We start from the raw sequence: 23,176 nt of genomic DNA, 5'->3' as shown, positions 1-23,176 counted from the left end.
TTCATCTGGTACTGTGGCTACATTATTAGATGGCATTTGGCATTCAAATTGCCATTGTATATGCACTTCTCAGAAGCTCCAACATGTAGCATTTCAAAAGGATCTGGCATAACTGAAGTTATGAAACTTTGTAAGGTCATTGGTTGGGACAAATGCGCAATGGCTTATAAGAAATTACTTGAAGCACTTGATTGAACTCAAAGATTTACAATCAAATGGACAACCATTCAATGGTGCTCTCATTTTATTATCTGGAGACTTTAGACGAACTCTTCCAGTGATACCTACACATCAACACCAGCTAATGAGTTCAATGATTGTCGTTAAGCATCACATCTCTGGAGAAATGTGCAGAAAATCACATTAAAGAACTATATGAGTGTACATTTGCAGTGCGATGGGTTGGCAGCTACATTTTCAAAAAAGCTACTGAACAATGATGAAGGAAAAGCACCAGTCGATGCTACCACAAACTATTTAATTTCTATTGAACTTTTGCATCATTGTGTCATCCATCAAACAATTCATTCAAAAATTTTTTCCACAAAAGGCTTTGCGAACTTGCTACTTGGCACCAAGAAACATTGATATCAATGCAATCTACCACGTAATTCAAAGACAAACTGCAGGTGATTCTGTTACCTACAAATTGATTGACAGCCTCATGAATGCGGATGAGTTTTTACTTTTGTTGGATCTTCCTGCTATACAGCGCAGAACTTGTCACTCAAAGTCGGTGTGCCAATTACTCTCTTACAGAACATTAATCCATCTCAAATGTGTAATGGAACAAGACTCACTGCAAAGAAGCTGATGCTGAATGTCACTGAGGCAACTATTTTTAATCAAAAATCAAAAGAAGATGTGCTCAATTCTACGTGTTCCATCGTTCCCAGCGATATGCCATTCGATTTCAAATGAGTGCATTTCCCCATTTGACTTGTATTCTCAATGGCCATCAACAAGGTACAAGGTCAGTCACTTCAAGTGTGTGGACTGAATCTAGAAAAGCCATGTTTTTCACATGGCCAGTTGTACGTTGCATGTTCACAAGTTGTGCAGTCAAGAAATTTATTTGTTTTTGCTGAAGACAGAAAAACAAAAAATATTGTGTCCCCTAAAGCACTTGAATAATTAAGGCAATAGAGTGCTGCAACGCTCAATGTTTGACCGGTCACGGCTCGCCTGCTGACGGGGGACCGAGCTGCTCGTGTCGGGTCCCACACGACTCGACGTACTCGCCCTCACACACACACACACACACACACACACACACACACACACACACACACAGTGTATTTATCTCTGTCTCTCTCTCTCTCTTAATACAAAAGTAACGTTTCCAAGAACGAGTACGTGATACAGCTAAATTCATAAAGCACTTGGAAACTAAAATGATATTTCAATACAATCGCGGATAGAAGACGAGTCTCATTTCCAAACAGAAGATATATTTTTCCTTTCATTAATAGGAAACATTAAATAAGTGCTGTCCCTGTAATCTAGAAGACAACCATCTACATAAAGAAAGAATACAAAGAACATTAAACATTTTCAGACATAACTTGTCATACTTTTCACTTGTTTGCAACAGAAACAAAATTATAGTTATTGTTGAGCAGCAGTAAATCACTAACGCATTCCGGATTTAACAGGCTGCTGCGATTTGTTAGTAACATGCCAGCTTTACTAAAGCATCTTTCACTAGGTGCGCTTGTTGCTGGGATAGATAAAATACATCTTGCAGCTGCAGCCAGGCATGGCAGATCTGTTTCATGTCTGCTCCACCACTTTAAGATGTCATCATCATCATCATCATCATCATCATCATCTCCGGGGTGCATTAAAATGTAGAGATCTACTTCATCTGCTACGGATGATCTGTTGTCCCTCCATTCCTTGAAATGATCTCTCTTTCTGGGTAGTGATGGCACAGTACTCTAAGGATGTATGACAATAAATAAGAGAGACAAGTAATACAGAACTTATGTGGAAATCATTGAAACATTCCCCTAAGGATGAGGTGCTTTACGTTATTGAAATATTATACAAATGATAACATTCCCGTTTCTCTATAATACACTATCCACTAACTATGCAGAAATGATTATGTTAATGATTGCATGTTGTACCTGCGTAAGTAGCACACATTTGTCACACATTGTTAAGAATTTCCTGCTTTGCATTTATATCAAGCATATTAAGGTCACGGAAAGATGGCCAAAGAAACGTAGCAATTTTATGTCAGGAAGTGATCACAATCTTCTCACAAACGAAAGTCAAGGCTCGATTTTTAATCCTTTGTACCTCATGATAAAAATTACATATTTGTTAGCACACATTAATTACACTAGTTAATTATAAATCTATCGCATATCATAAAGAAACAGTGCTTTTAACTGCAGTAATCACTCACCTGACAGACAGTGTCATTGACATTGCAAATTTGTTGCAGTTTGTGAAACCAATGAAGAAGTAACTGGATTGTCGGTTCTTTTTCGCCTTCTCATTCATCTGTGGCCTCTTTAAATGGTCTCAGAAAATGCGCAATTTTTCCTGCAAGCTTATTATCATAGCCTTGCAATCAGTAAGCGTAGTCCTTTTCCGTCAGCAAAGCAGCAACTTCGTTATACTGAGTGTGTAAGGATTCCAGCATAGTGTACAAGCTGTTCCAGCATGTGCAGACCTCTTGTTTCAACAACGATTTCAAAGATGAGCGGAGGCCACTTTTCTTATTGTACCTTACAATGCAGTTTGCAGTATTTATTGTTGATGCGATGCTCAGGGCATGATTTAACAAGAAGTTATCTTCATCGAAAGTATGGCTAAGTGATGTGTTTATACAATGAGCAGCACAAGGAATCCTTTCGTGATTTTCCAAAGCATTTATTACATTGGCACCATGGTCGGAGACAAAAACAAAACTGTGCAACATGCTGGCGAAATGTCCCTATCAGCTATCCTCTCTTCAATTTCTTTTATAATATTTACTCCCGTCTCCTTAACGGCCGGGAATTTTGTTGTAAAACAAACATTGTTCACAAGAGACCAAAATGTGTTAATGTAATATCAACTGTCGCAGCACGTTTTATTAATAACTTCTGCAATAACAGAAAGCATTATGCTGTTTTGTATTGCATCAGCTTGTTCTTTGACATGTCTGCTTATAGAAAAGGGATGTGGCATGACATGTGCCACGTTAACTTTCCCATAATGCGCACCTATATGTATTAATTCTTGCCTAGTTCTCTGAAACCTTCACCGGAAGCAGCATTCAAAGGTCCCATATCTTTAGCATACATTGCAACTCACGTCGCTGCAATACTATTTTTTATTACTGCCGGTATCCCTGAAGGAGCTGTATCTTTGTGAGCTTTCTTGCTAAATGAGTGGTTCCCGACTGGAAACACAATAATATGGAGCAGTTTATGCACAATACGTACCCAGTAGACACACTGTTTTCGTCTACAACCAACAGAAATGTACTCCATACTTGGCTTTTTAGACCTTCCCATTTCTTCAATGTGTAAACATTGGTTTCAATCTTATGTCTTACTGCACTGGCTCCCTCGCGCGGCGTGATTAAAGAGAGACACCACAAATGAGAAGCTCGTACTGGCTGCAGTCTCACACGGATAGTGACACGTGTAATGTGTTTGAAGTTATGTGCTACGTATTCGGTCACGGCGTCTATGCTCGGTCAATAAAACTAGTGTGGGCAGCCTATCCAGTTAGGGTGTGCTTGCCCCATCTCGTATTTTGTGCTCGCTTACTTTGTCATGCAGGACTCTATAAGGCAACAAAATTAAATTGAGTTTCATTTATGCTTCTCCTTTATATATCACTCAATTTTGATACATGTATACATTATCAACAATAAAATAAATATCATTCATCCTATCATTCCTAATTTAAAATGATAACTCTTTCAAATTTTGAACAATATTTCCATAATTAATTCTTCTGTGGCAACAACACGCCATGTACCAGCTAGTTTCCTATATACATAAATGGTCTGGCGGACAGGGTATGCAGCAGTCTATGGCTGTTCACTGAAAATGCTGTCGGGCACAGGAAGGTGTAATTGTTGACTGACTGTAGGAGGATACAAGACGACTTAAACAAATTTTCTAGTTGACGTGATGAATGGCACCTAGCTCTAAATGTAGAAAAATTTAAGTTAACGCACACGAGTAAGAGAAACAAACCCATAATGTTTGAATACAGCATTATTAGTGTGTTGCTAAACACAGTCATGTCAATTAAATATATAGGTACAAAGTTACAAAGCAATATGAAGTGAAATTAGGACATAAGGATTGCAGTAGGGAAGGTGAATGATCGACTTTAGGAAGGTGTTGTTCATCTGTAGTGGAGACCACTTATAGGACACTAGTGCGGCCCATTAAAGGAAGACATCGAAGCAATTCAGAGACAAGTTGCTAGATTTGTACTGGTAGGTTCAAACAACACACAACCACTATGGAGATACTTTGGGAACTCACATGGGAATCACTGGAGGGAAGATGATATTCTTTTCAAGTAGAGCTATTGAGAAAATTTGTAGAAATAGCATTTGAGGCTGACAGCAGAAGAATTCTACTGCTGCTAATGTACAGACTGTGTAAAGACCATGAACATAAGATTAGAGAGATTACAGCTCATCTGGGGTCATACAGACATTCGTTTTTCCCTCACCCTATTTGCGAGTAGAAAAGGAATGGAAAGGACTAGCAGTGGTACAGGGTACTCTCCGACACGCACCATGTAGTGGCTTGTGGAGTATGTATGTAGATGTAGACCAGCATCCTGCTGGGCATCAGTTAAGGGTGACCTGCTAGGTGCCAGCCACACACACTGTCCGAGAGAGGCAGATTCATGCTGGCCTCCTGGCTGTAACTGTGAGCAGTTACCAGAGAGTCTTGGCTCTCTCTTGTTGGGATGCCAGGACATACTTCCACTCCATGGCCATCATCCCATGTGGAGCTGTTGGCCACTGACCTTAGGTGGATGGGTGGGCGGGTGGGTTGCGGTGTAACTATTTTGTCTTCAAGAGTGTCCTGGTACGGCAGCACACCACACTGCCACCATCCTGGCTGTGCAGACAATGCCTGCAGACCTCTGGATTGGTATCCTGCATTACTCCATTTCCTACTGAAGTTGCAATTCCTGACCACAGGCATGCAACTTGGACACAGCTGGTCTGTGCGAGTCAGGAATTCCTGGCCGCATGCGCCACTCTGCGACCTTTGGTCAATGCCACGGAGAAGCTATTTGCACTGTACAAATCCCGAAGGTAAATGTATTTACAGTCAATACTGTTTCACTGACACCCTCTGACCACACTCCCGTATTCAGAGCTTGGCATCCTGTGCCTGTAGGAGACCATAGCTTCATGGGTCTCCACAACTGGTGTCAGAATTGGTCGTAACCTCAGGGCCTCGGTGGCAGTCGGACCACACCTGTAGCATCAGCTGTGACCACCTGTCGGGACTTGTAGTTTGAGGCAATGCAGTCCAGTGAGCGATCACTTTTCTGTGGATTTCGTGTACCAAGGACAAAGCATCAACAGCACCTTCAAAGTGTCATTTCTTAAGCCACAGACTTGTCACCATTTATGAATAATTTCAGATAAACGTATTTAATGCTAGTGAGGCTTAGATTCTGTAAGTTGTCATGGTACAAGTTGCTGTGCACTAAAGTAGTGTCAGATAGATATGACATTTGTAGATGATTTGGGCATTTGGCAAAGGACTGTTTTGAATCCTGTTGGGCCTTGATTTGGTGTAAAAACTAGTTTATTTTATTTTTTGTGTGGATTATAAGTGCAGTTTTTCCCATTTTTTCTTTTATTGTAATGGCAGTTGTAGAATACACAGAATACCTAACACACATACAGCTACTACAGCTGAGTCTGTTGCCACATTACTGGAACAAATAACGAAGTTATTGGCAGTTAATTCTTGGATGAAAGAATACAATGAGGAATTACACATGCAATTAATAGCATTGCAAGCAATGTAACAGCTGATAAAATGGGGGTATGGGAAGTAAAATCAGTGTTGGGTGTACCACCATTCCGAGAATCCATTAGCAGCAGACTTGATACTGTGAACTCATATGCTACGGATCAGTTCCCTTGATAACACACCATCAGGTAAAGGGAAGTTAGTTTGGATTACTGTAGGTACCAGTTTACCACAAGAAATACTGCCTGTAAGGGAACCACTAAAGAGTAATGAAAAATTAGATAAACTGTGTTGCTTTGTGCACAGAAGTGTGTTGTGCATTGGTAAAATGGTGGGTTTACTTTTCCTGTTAGCCTAGATAATTTTGGCATGGATGAGGTTAATCTGCCAAAGGGTTTAATGAGTGCCACTTTGGAAGTTTTGGATACACTGGTAGGTCTTGTGATGATCAAAGCCACAAGCAAACCATCAGGGCATCTGCATTACGCAAAAAAGTGAATCACTTACAAGGCAGTGATCGACAAGCAATGGAAGTTTTATGCTACACTTCATGCATTTGTTTAACACAAATTGCACATTAACCAGCAACCCCTGTTGCACAACATTGTATAACCATGGTCAATAATACTCTGGTCTATAGAAAGCCATGCCATGTCCCACAGTATCTCCATCCTCTAATGGAAGAGTTCATAGATCTGCAACTAGCAGAAGAAATAATAGAACATAGTGATAGTTCGTGGGATGCAAGTAAGGCCATTGTTCCGAACAAAATCACCAGATGGTACTACAAAATACAGATTCTGTTGTGATTACCGATCCTTGAACATGAAAGCTGTCGCTGATGCATATCCCATCCCCAGTATTACAGAGGTGTTGGATAACTTATGCCAATGCAAATAGTTTTCTACAGTGGATCTAAGCAGCAGATGTTACCAACTAGAAGTAGTTCCAGTGGACAGACTGAAAACTGCCTTTGAAACACCATGGGGCCATTATCAATATCGCAGAATGTCACTTGGACTCAATAATGCACCAGCTACGTTTCAGAGATTGTTAGTTGGAGTACTTCATGGATTAAAGCCTAAGTAGTGTATGGTATACTTGGATGACATAATAATATTCTTGAAAGATAAGGAAGAATACTTGAGATGTTTAGAATAGTATAACTCAAACTACAAACAGCACATGTGAAGCTCAGCGTGGATAAATACCATTCTGTAAGGAACAGAAGTTAACTACCTCAGACCTGTAACTGTGGAGAAGGTGTTAAAACCAATTCCCAATTAGTGTCAGCAGTCCACGACTTCTAGACACCACAAACAACAAAGCAACTACACAAATCAAAAAAAGTTTTGCATCACCTCAGTTCCTAGAGTTTCGGAACCTGTACAGAAAATTGGAACAGAGAACAACATAAACATCATTTCTGCCATTTTTATTGCTCATGCAAACCACACCTTGCATGTTGTACCACCATACAGCGAGATCTTCAGAGGTGGTGGTCCAGACTGCTCTACACACCGGTACCTCTAATACCTAGTAGCACATCCTCATGCACTGGTGCATGCCTGTATTCATTGTGGCATACTATTCACAAGTTCTTCAAGACACTGTTGACCCAGATTGTTCCACCCCTCAACAGTGATTCGGCGCAGATCTCTGAGAGTGGTTGGTGAGTCATATTGACCATAAACAGCTCTTTTCAATCCATCCCAGGCATGTTCGATTGGGTTCATGTCTGGAGAACATGCTGGCCACTAGAGATGAGCAATGTTATTATCCTGAAGGAAGTCATTCACAAGATCTGCGTGATGGGGGCGTGAACTGCCATCCATGTAGACGAAGGCCTCACCAATATGCTGCTGATATGGTTGCACTATCGGCCGGAGGATGGCATTCACATATCGTACAGCCATTACGTGCCTTCCACGACCACCAGCGGCGTACATCGGCCCCACATAATGCCACCCCAAAACAGCAGGGAACCTCCACCTTGCTGCACTCACTAGACTGTGTGTCTAAGGCGTTCAGCTTGCCCGGGTTGCCTCCAAACACATCTCCGACGATTGCCTGGTTGAAGGCATATGCGACACTCAATGGTGAAGAGAATGCGATGCCAATCCTGAGCAGTCCATTCGGTATGTTGTTGCACCCATCTGTACTGCGCTGCATGGTGTTGTGGTGCAAAGATGGACCTCGGCATGGATGTCGGGAGTGATGTTGCACATCATGCAGCCTATTGTGCACAGCTTGAGTCGTAATACGACGTCCTGTGGCTGCATGAAAAGCATTATTCAACATGGTGGCATTACTGACAGGGTTTCTCTGAGCCATAATCCATAGGCAGTGGTCATCCACTTCGCTAGTAGCCCTTGGGCAGCCTGGGTGAGGCATAAGATTGACAGTTCCTGTCTCTCTGTATCTCCTCCATGTCCGAACAACATCACTTTGGTTCACTCCGAGATGACTGGACACTTCCCTTGTTGAGAGCCCTTCCTGGCACAAAGTAACAATGGGGACACGATTGAACCACGGTATTGACTGTCTAGGCATGGTTGAACTACAGACAACACGAGCCATGTACCTCCTTTCTCATGGAACGACTGGAACAGATCGGCAGTCGGACCCCCTCCATCTAATAGGCGCTGCTCATGCAGGGCCGTTTACATCTTTGGACATGTTTAGTGGCATCTCTGAACAGACAAAGGGACTGTGTTTGTGATACAATATCCACAGTCAACATCCGTCTTCAGGAGTTCTGGGAACCGTGGTGATGCAAAACCTTTTTTTGATGTGTGTACAATCATTCATTGGACTACGTAATTATTATTGAAAATTCATTTGGTATTCTGCAGAAATCACAGAACCACTGAATTGTTTATTAAGGATAAATGTAAAATTTTGAGTGGTCAGCAGAGTGTGACACAGCATTTGAGGCATTGACAAAAGTGTCAATATCAGATCCAATACTGATATTTCCTGACTCAGAGAAAGAGTTCAACTTGCCATGTGGTGCCAGCAATGGTGTGATTGGTTGTATTCTAAGTCAAAACATAGATGGTAAACAACACCCAGTAGCTTCTGTGTCGAGACAACTAAACAGGTTGGAGTGGGACTACTCAACTACAGAAAAGGAGATGTTAGCACTTATCTGCATGGTCAGAAATTTAAGTTGGTAACAGATCATGCATTGCTCAAATGGTAGTTGATATTAAAAGATCTTTCTAGTAGACTGGCCAGATAGGCACTTAAATTGAGTGAATTCGACTGTCAAGTTGTTCATAAACAAGGTAGAAAGTATACAAATGTAGATACATTAAACAGGAAACTCTGAGTGCTCCAAGCACTAGGAAAACCTGTCATTGAATGGCTGAAGGCATAAACATATTCAGGTCACAGTCACAGCTCATGACAAGATGGCTTACAGATCAAAATGTTATGGACTACGCACGGTGGTTCTGGCGGTGTTCATGGATAGGATTTTGCAACAGGTGCATGGCCACATGTTAGTGGGTCACAGTGGTCGCTGAACGATGGATAGACAAATTTCTGAGAAGTTCTGGTGGAAGACCAGGAGACATAATGTAGAACTTTACATGAAAAACTGCCTATCTTGTGCACAGAGGGCTGACCTTGGTCACCAAGAAATTCCATTACAAAGATTGCCAGAGGCATGTAAACCTTTCAAAATGGTTGGGCTGGATATTTTAGGGCTGTTTAATATAACACCAGCAGGGAGTAAGTATATAAAAGCAATAACATACATTTTTCATGATACATAGCAATTCTGAACCAAAATGCTAACACAGTAGCACAAGAAATGCTAAATAGTTGGATACTCAAGTTTCTACATCTACATCTACATTTATACTCCGCAAGCCACCCAACGGTGTGTGGCGGAGGGCACTTTACGTGCCACTGTCATTACCTCCCTTTCCTGTTCCAGTCGCGTATGGTTCGCGGGAAGAATGACTGTCTGAAAGCCTCCGTGCGCGTTCGAATCTCTCTAATTTTACATTCGTGATCTCCTCGGGAGGTATAAGTAGGGGGAAGCAATATATTCGATACCTCATCCAGAAACGCACCCTCTCGAAACTTGGTGAGCAATCTACACCGCGATGCAGAGCGCCTCTCTTGCAGAGTCTGCCACTTGAGTTTATTAAACATCTCCGTAACGCTATCACGGTTACCAAATAACCCTGTGACAAAACGCGCCGCCCTTCTTTGGATCTTCTCTATCTCCTCCGTCAAACCGATCTGGTACGGATCCCACACTGATGAGCAATACTCAAGTATAGGTCGAACGAGTGTTTTGTAAGCCACCTCCTTTGTTGATGGACTACATTTTCTAAGCACTCTCCCAATGAATCTCAACCTGGTACCCGCCTTACCAACAATTAATTTTATATGATCATTCCACTTCAAATCGTTCCGCATGCATACTCCCAGATATTTTACAGAAGTAACTGCTACCAGTGTTTGTTCCGCTATCATATAATCATACAATAAAGGATCCTTCTTTCTATGTATTCGCAATACATTACATTTGGTGTACCAGATATCATAATCACTGATCAGAGTATGAATTTAGTATCAGATCTAATGAAAGAGATGTGTCATGTACTTCACATCTGAAAACTCCATATTGAAACAAGCTCTTTTCAGCTACAAGAAAATGGGCGAAGAGGGCAAGTGCAAAAAACCATTTCTAAAATTTTAAGCCACCACATGAATAGCCACCACAATGACTGGAACACATACCTCGAGTTCATAGTCTTGGCGTACAACTGCAAAGTCCATACTAGTACCAATCTTTCACCATACGAGGTTGTTTATGGCAGACAGATTCCATTTCCCTTTGAAATGATAAAGCCAAACTTGAAACTAATAGTGAGTCAGTAAAGGAATTTCTAAAACATTTACAGGAAGTTTGGCAAAGAGTGAAGTGAGCCAATACAAAAGCCTTAAAATGTCAGGTACAGGATGGCGGCAACATGTAGGGAAACTGCCACAGTATAGAAATGGTCTGTGAGTACTGTTAACAAACCTCTATATACCGGAAGTTAAAACTAAGAAGTTTTTAACCAAGTACCGCAGTCCACATCAAATCACTAAAATGACTTAACCAGTATGTGTTAAGTTACAACTGCTGATGAAAACATCTACTGTTCATGAGAACAGAATCACAAGTCACTCAAAGAAGCTGTGGATGCACTGTTGCAAGTCCCAAGAGCTGTATCAGTACCAAAAAAAAAAAGTCTGGTAAAGTTAGGAAATGGTTACCTAGTGATGATACAGTTGCAAACTCTGTACCTCAAGCACTCAGATAACAGAATGAGTAGTTTCTGATCAGGTCCTTATGTTGTTTGTAGAGTTATTGTGTAGATTTGTTGTCTTTATTTTGCGAAGTGTTTCCATAAATTTATTGGTGAGATATGTATCAAGGGGTTTGGAAGTCAGTTTTTTTTTTTTTCATTATTTGTCAATAAGTAGGGTAGAAGTGATTTTTATAGTTTTCCGCCCCTCGTGTGTATGCATTTTCAGATGAGGGAAGGAACTGATAAAGGTTTCTTTCTCTTATGTGGCACGCCAACTTGGACGTCCATGAGAACTGTCGAATACAGTTCACAACCAGAGTCTACATTCTGGAATATTGTTCTTCTGGCAGGCAGATTCAATGTGAACTAGCCAACAGTCGATGTTGATATTAACTTTTGATGTATGGGAAGCAAAGTATGAGGTTCGCAGGTTACAAGACGTATTCTCAGACTTACACAAGGAAATGCAGAGAGAGGAAGTTCCAAAGGAAATACATGATGAGTATCAAGAGTTGAGATTCTTGTACGGGAAATTGGGAATACAGCTGAATCAATTAACAGGAGTAATACCACAGACATTAGTACGAAGAAGAGGAGAGTTGGACACAGGAAGGGATTTACTGAAAATAGTGTTTTGTATAGCAGGCAATGAAGACATACAAAATCTGAACAACAAAGTGGGACAAATACAGGTAATAGCAGACACCACTAAAACACAGCTGTCAAACCAGGAGTAGAGTGTGTTAAGTAATACAGAGATGGTACAGGAGCTGACTATGAAATTAATGCAGTACACAAGAAATACTATGCCAACAATAAAAAAACAACCTAAAGAGAGCACAGACTCGGTTAAGTGTGCTGAACAGACAAATGACCATAGCTAGGATGTTGTGAACTTTGGTGAATAGCCTGAACATTGGAAGAATAGAAGTATCAATTCTGTAAGAAGTTGTTTATGATGCAATACACAGGCATCTAAGTTCCGCAACAATTCTTAGCAGGACTATACAAGGCAAAAAAGGAATTTCCTGCAGAACTACGACATCGTAGAATTAACTGAGAAGAACTCAGCACTATTCTATCATATGGCAACAGCTGAATTCAGTACTGATAGAGCAAAACTACATATATCAATCCAAGTTTTGACAGTGAAGGCATGATACCACTGTTTTACAGTTCACCCACATCCAACAGAGTGAGGAACTATAGGCAAATGGATACAAGAACAAACTCAAGAAGTGTTGACAATTTGCCCAACCAGAGTAACACAGACTAATGCACAAGCATGTGAGGTACAGCTATTTTTAAGGAAAATGGAATGACAGTGCCAGAGAGAAGTGCTGTGCCCACAATCTCATTTACAGAGAGTGGGGCACATTGGATTTATTCAGTTTTCCTAACAGAAACTGTAATTGTAAACTGTTACATGAACAGAAAATCCAGAGCCCTGACAAAAGTAGAACTAAGAAACAGTAGTACAACGATAAATGGTACAACTTGTGATAGAGCGAGAACGCAGTTTTGTCTTCCAGCAAAAACTACCGGTACAACCAAGATCAAGTTATCAAATGCCGTGTTGCATTAGCTGGAAAAACCATTACAAGTGTCAGAAACACTTTCCTTTCCTAAACAATGCCTTCAATCCCAACCTATTACACATACTAGATGAACTTACAGCATCACAGAGAGGAAGAATTTCTGCAGAACGAATGTTCCAGCAAGTCCAGCAATACCGCGGCAAGCATTATGAAAATATCATGACTGTAATCATTACAACTACCAATGTTGGCATGGTTCCGCTAGCAGTTTGTGTATACTACTCATTCTTTGACATAAAACTGCCTGCCTCCTTGAGTTACCAGTACTTCAGATACCGGTCGAGTGGCTTACTAATAAAAGTAAGGACCAGAAAGTGCCACATAACAAAATTATGAATTTGTATCAGCATATAAGGAGTCAACAGAGACAATATAGAATTAAAAATCAAAACAAAGATTTTGTGAATCAGTCTTCATAAACATGTACATAGTGAAATCTGTACAGAGGTACCATCTTATGCTAACTCGTTTATGGACACCCTAGAGGAATCCTTTCTATTTCTGAGCAAAACTAAAACCTCTTGCCTGATTTCATTAAGGACATCTTCATGATTTGATAAGGGCTGTCTCTGGCCTTTCTACGTCTACATCTACGCGATTACTCTGCTATTCACAATAAAGTGCCTGGCAGAGGGTTCAATGAAACACCTTCAAGCTGTCTGTCTACTGTTCCACTCTTGAACAGCACGCAGGAAAAACGAGAACTTTAATTTTTCTGTGTGAGCCCTGATCTCTCTTATTTTATCGTGATGATCATTTCTCCTTATGTAGGTGGGTGCCAACAGAATGAGAAGATCCCGTCGCAACAAAAAACGCCTTTGTTTTAATGACTGCCACTCCAATTCATGTATCATGTCTGTGGCACTATCTCCCCTACTTCACGATAATACAAAACGAGCTGCCCTTCTTTGTAATTTTTTGATGTCATCCGTCAGTCCCACTTGATGCGGATCCCACACCACACAGCAATACTCCAGAATAGGGCCGACAAGTGTGGTGTAAGCAGTCTCTTTAGTAGACCTGTTGCACCTTCTAACTATTCTGCCAATGAATCGCAGTCTTTGGTTTTCTCTACCCACAATATTATCTATGTGATCATTCCAATTTAGGTTATTTGTAATTATAATCCCTAAGTATTTAGATTAATTTACAGCCTTCAGATTTGTGTGACTTATCACATAATCGAAATTTAGCTAATTTCTTTTAGTACTCATGTGAATAACTTCACACTTTTCCTTATTCAGGATCAATTGCCACTTATCACACCATACAGATATATTATCTAAATCATTCTGCAAGTAGTTTTGATCATCTGATGACCTTTACAAGATGGTAAATGACAGCATCATCTGCAAACAATCTAAGATGGCTACTCAGATTGTCTCCTATGTCGTTAATATAGATCAGGAACAATAGAGGACCTATAACACTGCCTTGGGGAACGCCGAATATTACTTCTGTTTTACTCGATGACTTTCTGTCTATTACTACGAACTGTGACCTTTCTGACAGGAAATCATGAATCCAGTCGCACTCCGTAGGCATGCAGTTTGGTTAGAAGACGCCTGTGAGGAACGGTGTCGAAAGCCTTCTGGAAATCTAAAAATATGGAATCAATTTGACATCCTCTGTCGATAGCACTTATTACTTCATGAATATAAAGAGCTAGTTGTGTTTCACAAGAACAATATTTTCTGAATCCGTCCTGACTATGTGTCAATAAATCGTTTTCTTCAAGGTACTTCGTAATGTTCGAATACAGTATACATTCCAAAATCCTACTGCAAATCAACGTTAGTGATATAGTCCTGTAATTCAGCAGATTACTCCTACATCCCTTTTTGGATATTGATGTGACTTGAGCAACTTTCCAGTCTTTAGGTAGGGATCTTTCTGTGAGCGAGTGGCTGTATATAATTGCTAAATATGGAGCTATTTTATCAGCATACTCTGAGAGGAACCTGACTGGTATACAATCTGGACAGGAGGCCTTGCCTTTATCAAGTGATTTAAGCTGCTTTGTTACACCAAGGATATCTACTTCTATGTTTCTCATCTTGGCAGTTGTTCTCGATTGGAATTCAGGAATATTTACTTCATCTACTTTGGTGAAGGAGCTTCAGAAAACCGTGCTTAATAACTCTGTTTTAGTGGCACTGTCATCAGTGACTTCACCATTGCTATCGCGCAGTGAAGGTATTGATTGGGTCTTGCCACTGGTGTGCTTTATGTATGACCAGAATCTCTTTGGGTTTTCTGCCAGATTTCGAGACAGAATTTCATTGTGGAAATTATTAAAAGCATCTCGCCCAGTCCCTTCCACACAGCCCTCGCCACCCGTGTAGCCGCCTCCTGTGTGTAGTGGACTTCTGATCTATTAAGTGGAACCGGAAACCCACCACCCGATGGCGCAAGTCAAGGAATCTGCAGCCTACACGGTCACAGAACTGCCTGAGCCTCTGATTCAGAACCTCCACTTGGCTTTGCACCAAAGGACCACAGTCGGTTCTATCGACGATGCTGCAGATGGTGAGCTCTGCCTTAATCTCGGAAGCAAGACTGGCAGTCTTCACCACTTCCGCTAGCCGCCCGAAACTGGACAGAATCTGCTCTGATACAAAGCGACATACGTCATTGGTACCGACATGAGAAACCACCTGCAGTTGGCTGCACCCTGTACTCTTCATGGCGTCCAGAAGCACCCTTTCCACATCCAGAATGACTCCCCCTGGTATGCACACGGAGTGCACACTGGCTTCCTTCCCCTCCTTGGCAGCCATGTTTCTAAGGGGCCCCATTACGCGCCTAACGTTGGAGATCCCAACTACCAGCAAACCCAACCTCTGTGAATGCCCAGATCTTGCGGGCCACGGAGCTTCCTCTGGCACAGGGTGGATGACTGCATCTGGCTTAGAGACATCGTCAGCCACAGATAATGCCCGAAACCTGTTCATCAAACAAACCAGGGAAGCCCTATGATCGGCCCCTCGGAGAGTTTTTCACTGCCTGCCGGACTTTGGAATGATCTCCCACTTGGCCATGGGTGAGGGTCAACCTCAGTACAGGCAGTACCCGAGGCAGCCACAGCAGTGGACCAAACGGGGGACACGCGGGACATGCTCAACGTCCCTCGCATCCCCGCGTTCGATCCCCCACAGTGACGCCCCATCGCAGCAGCCTCAAGCTGTGTGACGAAAGCCAAAGCAGCCTGGAGCTGTGAGTGAAGGGTCGCAAACTCAGCTCGCATATGTACACAACAATCACAGTTCCTATCCATTACTACAGTCGCTCCTGTTTGAAGCTTGTAAAAATATGTAACAAGTGAACGGTGTACTCACCTTATTAGTAGCAGGAACTAGCGGTGCTGCTCTCGCTAACGGTCTAACCGATACTCTTTTCCTCCAAAACTTCAATATTTACTCCCAAATTCACTTCACATTGTCTTTCTCAAGGAGCTCCCTTAATCTCTGTCTCACGGACGGCACCACAAAAACCTGTGTTCATATCAAATGCACCAGCCACCAACAATACATGGAAAAATATTTCTTTTCACATCTCTTCCTGCTACACCAACACAGCCACCCCCACTAGAACCAGTCAATGCTCAATCATCCACTTATCACCCCACCCTTGAAAATGTCAACCACATCCTTCATCAATATTTTGATTACCTCTCAACATAACCTAAGGTAAGGAACAACATACCCAAAAGAACAATCCTCATTACCCAATGTAGTGTTCAGCCACCCACACAAAATATACAATATCATGACCCATAAACCTGCACTACATGGTTCATTCTCCTGAAGACAACCTGCACAAAAGATCTTTCGCATACACTCACCCATCATACTAGAACCCTGCAAGAATGTGGCCTGTGGCCCACATGTGCCTGCAATGTGCAAATGAGAGCACGAATACGCTACGCTAACACTGGTGAAAGTTGCCGAAGATTACACCAGCTGCTTGTTTGCAGCCACATGGATTTCATGCACCTGCACTCATTCTCACATGGACTGGAAGTCTGCAGTGTGTGCATGTGTGATGTGATTTACTTACCACTGAACTTGGGTGAAACTTATGTGCATGACAAATAACAAATACAGATATAAATTATTATTCATTATTCATGAATAACAAATAATATTCGAAACATTATTCACTTACACAAATAAAAACATTTATTTGTCATCTGTGAATAAAATGTGTTAAGGAAAGTACATAAATTTGAAATCCAGTGCGATTTATTGCTCCTGTGCTTTGTAATTTATTAAACAAACATACTTTTTGTTTCTTTTAAATTAGTTTTCAACTAAAAATAACTGTTTTCAAACATCACATCATAAACTTGCTTCGATTTTTGGAGATTTGCCATTGTGGCACTAAAGAAAATACGTTCTACACATTTAATGCACACCTGAATTCCTCCTTAATCACGATAACGATATATGTCTTCTAACTCAGAATCTTCATCAGCAAAAACTGAGAAATAATCCTTCCTGCTGTTGTGATTCTACTTTAACTTCACTTGTCAAATCACATTCCAAATAAAATCTCATGTTTATGCCATGATATCACTCAAAACTTGTGACCGATTTTCTCTGATATTTCTTTGGCTGTTATGTCTCTGTATGTTGTTGAAAGGCACCCTTGGCCACAAACAACAATCAGCAATACGGGTGAAATGTGGTACTTGTTTCTAAATCATGGATAACACACTGCTGCAATAATTGCTTCGGTTTAGAAAGACAAGAATTGTCTTTCAATTGTCTTCTGGAACTTTCATTACACAAAAGCTGCAAGTGTGCTGCAATTTTATGAACCTTTATGGACCTAATCCCAGTGTCTCTTTCTATATTTTTGAATCTCAAAGCCTATAATTGAGTAGATGCCTGTCGGATCGAAAAACTATTCCATGTTCTAATGGCAAGCTTGCTCAGAGTTCACTCATTTTGTAGCACTACAAACACGAATGAATTGAGTTGGTTGGTTGGTTTGGGGAAGGAGACCAGACAGCGTGGTCATCGGTCTCATCGGATTATGGAAGGATGGGGAAGGAAGACGGCCGTGCCCTTTCAGAGGAACCATCCCGGCATTTGCCTGGAGTGATTTAAGGAAATCACGAAAAACCTAAATCAGGATGGCCGGACGCGGGATTGAAAATGAATTGAGTAATTATACCAAGTAGACATGTATATCTGATAGTCTTAGCAGTCTAAGAAAAGTGTTGAAGATTATGAATTTTTGTTGGCTGTGTTCTCATCATTGGCGGCTTACATAGTTCTTGCACATGTTAGCAATGGGAGGTGGAGACATACTGGCAGGTGCAGACACAGTTGAATGGGGCCGAGTTGGTCCTGTAATAAGGCTGTAACACACTCAGCAGCTCATCTGCAATAGCCAGGCTGCGACAGCCAATAAAACGACGACGTTACATTGCAGCCTGCACACTGGGCAGCTGTGGTTTCCTGACTACGCTACAAATCAAGTAAAGCTGTGCTCTACTCGAAGGTTTGTTCCAGCACTGCAGTGCATTACTGTGCACAGTCGTGCACACTTAGACTTCTTCCCAAAACCAAATAGACTTATAGAGCCAATTAGAGGGGGTTCTACATTTCAACATGTACTGCGGAATACGGTGCAACTTGACTTGTAATTACTGCCATTTTCATAGGTGGAAAAAGCGATAAGTAACAGAGGAAATCTTAGGACCAACTGGGGATAGGCCCCTATGGCCTTAGTTTTGTAGTTTGGAATTTAAGCCAATGAGCCACAAAGACACACTTCTAGACTAATCATTAATAAGTTATTTATCAAACAGAAACTGCACTGAGCCAAGGAAAAAAATACTACAAGAAGTAAACAAAGAAAATATGATGGCATTACACGTTATTCGTTATTTATGTCACAAATAATTTATTGGTGAATAAATCTGGTTAAATGAACTACATATTCAAATAATTATCCAGGTCGAAATTTATTCGAATGGTACCCATCTCTTCTCATCACTACATCTTACACTTCCTTTCTCTTTCTGTACATATTATCAGCTGTAATGAGTGCTGGATTGAGTTACGAAAGCTAGTGAAGCTGGATTTAAGTTTTGTTGCTAATTACAAACACGGATGACAATTAAAGTCTGTTGTTACGCTCCTCAACATAAATCTTTTTAATTTGTTCTGTTCAAAATATGTCTCGGTGTCACCGCAATTTTAGCAGCTAACTCAAAGGGAGCATTATTTCATCAGCTATCCTTTCACACAAATATAAAGTTCTATAGCTGAAACAATGGCCTTCAATATTATTCAATATTTGATTATCAATTTAAATTTCATTACAATGTGGTCACAATTCATGAATCTCAGGTATTCAGCAGACAGCTCCTCCATAGAAAAAATGGAAAATTGACAGCTAAAAAGAAATTCTAATTCTGAACGCATTTGTTCACTTGCCAGTCCCATTAGTGCCGATACGTTGTGATAAAGCTTTACTGGCGTGACAAGGCCACATGCCTGTTGCCTCCCTCCTCACACACACTGTGTGTGGGCCACCTGCACATGTGTCAATTTGCTCTAGACAAATCATAGAAAATACCTGTGATATACACTCACCCACGTGCCCCTGTGCCATGCATGTCTGTGTGTGCATGTATGCACCAGCATGGCTCTAACGCTTGTAACAATTCTGTGCTCTTACGAGTTTCTATGAACAACACGTCAATCAGCTATCACTTACCTGTAGCTATTTTTCATTTTTGGTTACTCTTTTTATCCAAGAATTCCCATTATTGAAGCACCAAATAAGATGTCTACCAACAGTGACTACTAAAGTATGTGCCAACACTACTACAAAAGTGTGTTTCAGGCAAGACTCATGGCTTTACAAATTTACAACTTGAAGTAAAGATTGGTATATGCTTTATGGTTTATTAACTGCCACATGCAATGCCCAATGCTTACCTATGTCCTGGTCAACATCACTGTTACTTCTGAGACCTTGAACGCCATCCTGAAATTCAATGTTCCACTTAGAGAACCATCAAAACACTTAAAAGAAACATTTATGACTTAACTTATAGAACACATACAGAAATTCTGATACCTAAAAATAAGGTACTGCTTAAAACACACACACGACATTAACTGTAGTAATCAGTCTCTGCCAATTTTTTTTTTTTTTTTTTCCAGTTTCACTACAGTGAACTACTGAGTGTTGCTGTATTTGATCTACACCCTATCAATTTCTTCATTGGTGATAATGACATAACATTATCTTTGGAATATCCCTTATTTTTGTAACAAATAAACAGCGATTTATGTATGGAATATGTTTTGCTTTTTATTGTGAAAGCATTGTTAGTGGCAAGTTTAGTTCTTCCTCTTTCCTGTTTCCAGCAAATAAATAACACTTATGAGAAGCAGTAGCAACAAAAACTAAGAACAACATTTATCACAATAAACAACAGGTTTGATACAAAATTGTGTGTAATCAACACAAAAGAAATAGACACTGTAAAAATAACAGCATACCATAAGCTAAGCCTATTTTGCATCCTGTTTCCTATACATTACATTTCCCAAAGCACAGAATAAAAGTCTTACACTTTTGTCGCAATGACACTACCCCCATTGAGCTGAAATTTTACACTCATGCTGGCAATAGCAATTATACTGCAAAAGACTCAAACACACTACATACTCTCTTTGAAAATATTCACTCACATCTGGTAATTTAATACAACTAGTTGTTTCATGCTGTCTATTACCTGTTAATATTGGACTTTATGATATAAGTGAGTAAAAAAAAAACTTATTAACTATTTCTTTCAATCCGACATAGTGACTTAATTTAGTGTTTTGGAAAATTAGTTGCTTTCAAATAATCATTATCGTGGGCTTCAACTCTTTACACAAGTGATAAAAGTCTGTCTGTAATGTTTTATTACACCACAATTGTTCTTCAGCACCCAAACTTTAATTTTTAACTACTATTTTCCAACAATTTAGGCACATAAAGGAATAATGCTAGTCAACAAAAGAAAGCGTAAGGCTCACTCCCCACTCAGTTTAACTGGTTTGATGCAGCCCGCCACGAAACTGTGCTAACCTCTTCGTCTCGGAGCAGCACTTGCACCCTAAGTCTTCAATTATTTGCTGGACGTATTCCAATCTCTGTCTTCCTCTACTGTTTTTGCCCTCTACAGCTCCCTCTAGTACCATGGAAGTCATTCCCTCATCTCTTAACAGATGTCCTATCATCCTGTCCCTTCTCCTTATCAGTGTTTTCCACACATTCCTTTCCTCTCCGATTCTGTGTAGAACCTCCTCATTCCGTACCTTATCAGTCCACCTAATTTTCAACATTCGTCTGTAGCACCGCATCTCAAATGCTTCAGTTCTCTTCTGTTCTGGCTTTCCCACAGCCCATGTTTCACTACCATACAATGCTGTACTCCAGACGTACATTCTCAGAAATTTCTTTCTCAAATTATGGCTGATATTTGATATTCATAGACTTCTAGTGGCCAGGAATGCCTTTTTTTGCCATAGCTAGGCTGCTTTTGATGTCCTCCTTGCTCCGTCAACTACAGGTTATTTTGCTGCCTAGGTAGCAGAATTCCTTAACTGGATCTACTTCATGACCATCAATCCTGATGGTAAGTTTCTCGCTGTTCTCATTTCTACTACTTCTCATTACCTTTGTCTTTCTCCAATTTACTCTCAATTCATACTGTGTACTCATTAGACTGTTCATTCTGTTCAGCACATAATGTAATTCTCCTTCACTTTCACTCAGGATAGCAATGTTGTCAGCGAATCATATCACTGAGATCCTTTCACCTTGAATTTTAATTCCAATCTTGAACCTTTCTTTTATTTCCATCATTGCTTACTTGATGTACAGATTGAGCAGTAGGGGCGAAAGGCTGCATCCTTGTCTTACACCCTTTTTAATATGAGCACATCATCCCTGGTCATCCACTCTTATTATTCCCTCTTGGCTATTGTACATATTGTATATGACCCGTATCTCCCTATAGCTTACCCCTACTTTTTTCAGAATTTCGAACATCTTGCACCGTTTTACATTGTCAAATGCCTTTTCCAGGTTGACAAATCCTATGAATGTGACTTGATTTTTCTTTAGCCTTGCTTCCACTATTAACCGCAATGTCAGAACTGCCTCTCTTGTGCCTTTACTTTTCCTCTAGCCAAACTGATCGTCATCTAGTGCAGTCTCAATTTTCTTTTCCATTCTTCTGTATATTATTCTTGTAAGCAACTTGGATGCATGAGCTGTCAAGCTGATTGTGCGATAATTCTAGCACTTGTCAGCTCTTGCCGTCTTCGGAATTGTGTGAATGATGCTTTTCTGAAAGTCAGATGGTATGTCGCCACTCATACGTTCGTCACACCAATGTGTGTCATTTTGTTGCCACTTCCCCCAATGATTTTAGACATTCTGATGGAATGTCACCTATCCCTTCTGCCTTATTTGACCTTAAGTCCTCCAAAACTCTTTTTAAATTCTAATTCTAATACTGGATCCTCTCTCTCTTCTAAATCTACTCCTGTTTCTTCTTCTATCACATCAGACAAATCTTCCCCCTCATAGAGACTTTCATTCAATGTATTCCTTCCACCTATTCGCTCTCACCTCTGCATTTAACAGTGGAATTCCCGTTGCACTCTTAATGTTACCACCCTTGCTTTTAATGTCACTGAAGGTTGTTTTGACTTTCCTGTATGCTGAGTCTGTCCTTCCGACTATCATTTCTTTTTCAATGTCTTCACATTTTTCCTGCAGCTTAGCTTCCCTGCATTTCCTATTTATTTCATTTCTCACCGACTTGTATTTCTGTATGCCTGAGTTTCCCGGAACATTTTTGTACTTCCACCTTTCATCAATCAACTGAAGTGTGTCTTCTGTTATCCATGGTTTCTTGGCAGTTACCTTCTTTCTACCTATGTTTTCTTTCCCAACTTCTGTGATGGCCTCCATTCCTCTTCAACTATAATGCCTACTGAGCTATTCCTTATTGCTGTATCTATAGCCTTAGAGAACTTCCAAGTGTATCTCATCATTCCTTAGTACTTCTGTATCCCACTTCTTTGCATATTGATTCTCCCTGACTAACGTCTTAAACCTCAGCCTACTCTTCATCACTACTATATTGTGATTTGAGTCTATATCTGCTCCTGGGTATGTCTTACTATCCAGAACCTCTGTCTGACCATGATGTAATCTAACTGAAATCTTCCCATATCACCCAGCCTTTTCCAAGTATACC

The 23,176-nt window shown here is 40.6% G+C and overlaps 1 protein-coding gene across 1 annotated transcript in view; it reads right to left on the bottom strand.

Annotated features, from left to right (window-relative positions):
• Positions 1-23,176, bottom strand: part of LOC126470101 (early endosome antigen 1-like) — a 208,493-nt gene that overhangs the window by 122,291 nt on the left and 63,026 nt on the right. The window contains exon 4 of the mRNA XM_050097673.1: positions 19,845-19,893. Coding sequence (XP_049953630.1) covers positions 19,845-19,893 — 49 coding nt within the window. The remainder of the gene's footprint in view (positions 1-19,844; positions 19,894-23,176) is intronic.

The sequence above is a fragment of the Schistocerca serialis genome, chromosome 3 (assembly GCF_023864345.2).
Source record: "Schistocerca serialis cubense isolate TAMUIC-IGC-003099 chromosome 3, iqSchSeri2.2, whole genome shotgun sequence".
Classification (NCBI taxonomy): Eukaryota; Metazoa; Arthropoda; class Insecta; order Orthoptera; family Acrididae; genus Schistocerca; species Schistocerca serialis.
The sequence above is the reverse complement of the archived record's forward strand: the minus strand, read 5'-3'. Positions and strand labels throughout refer to the sequence as shown.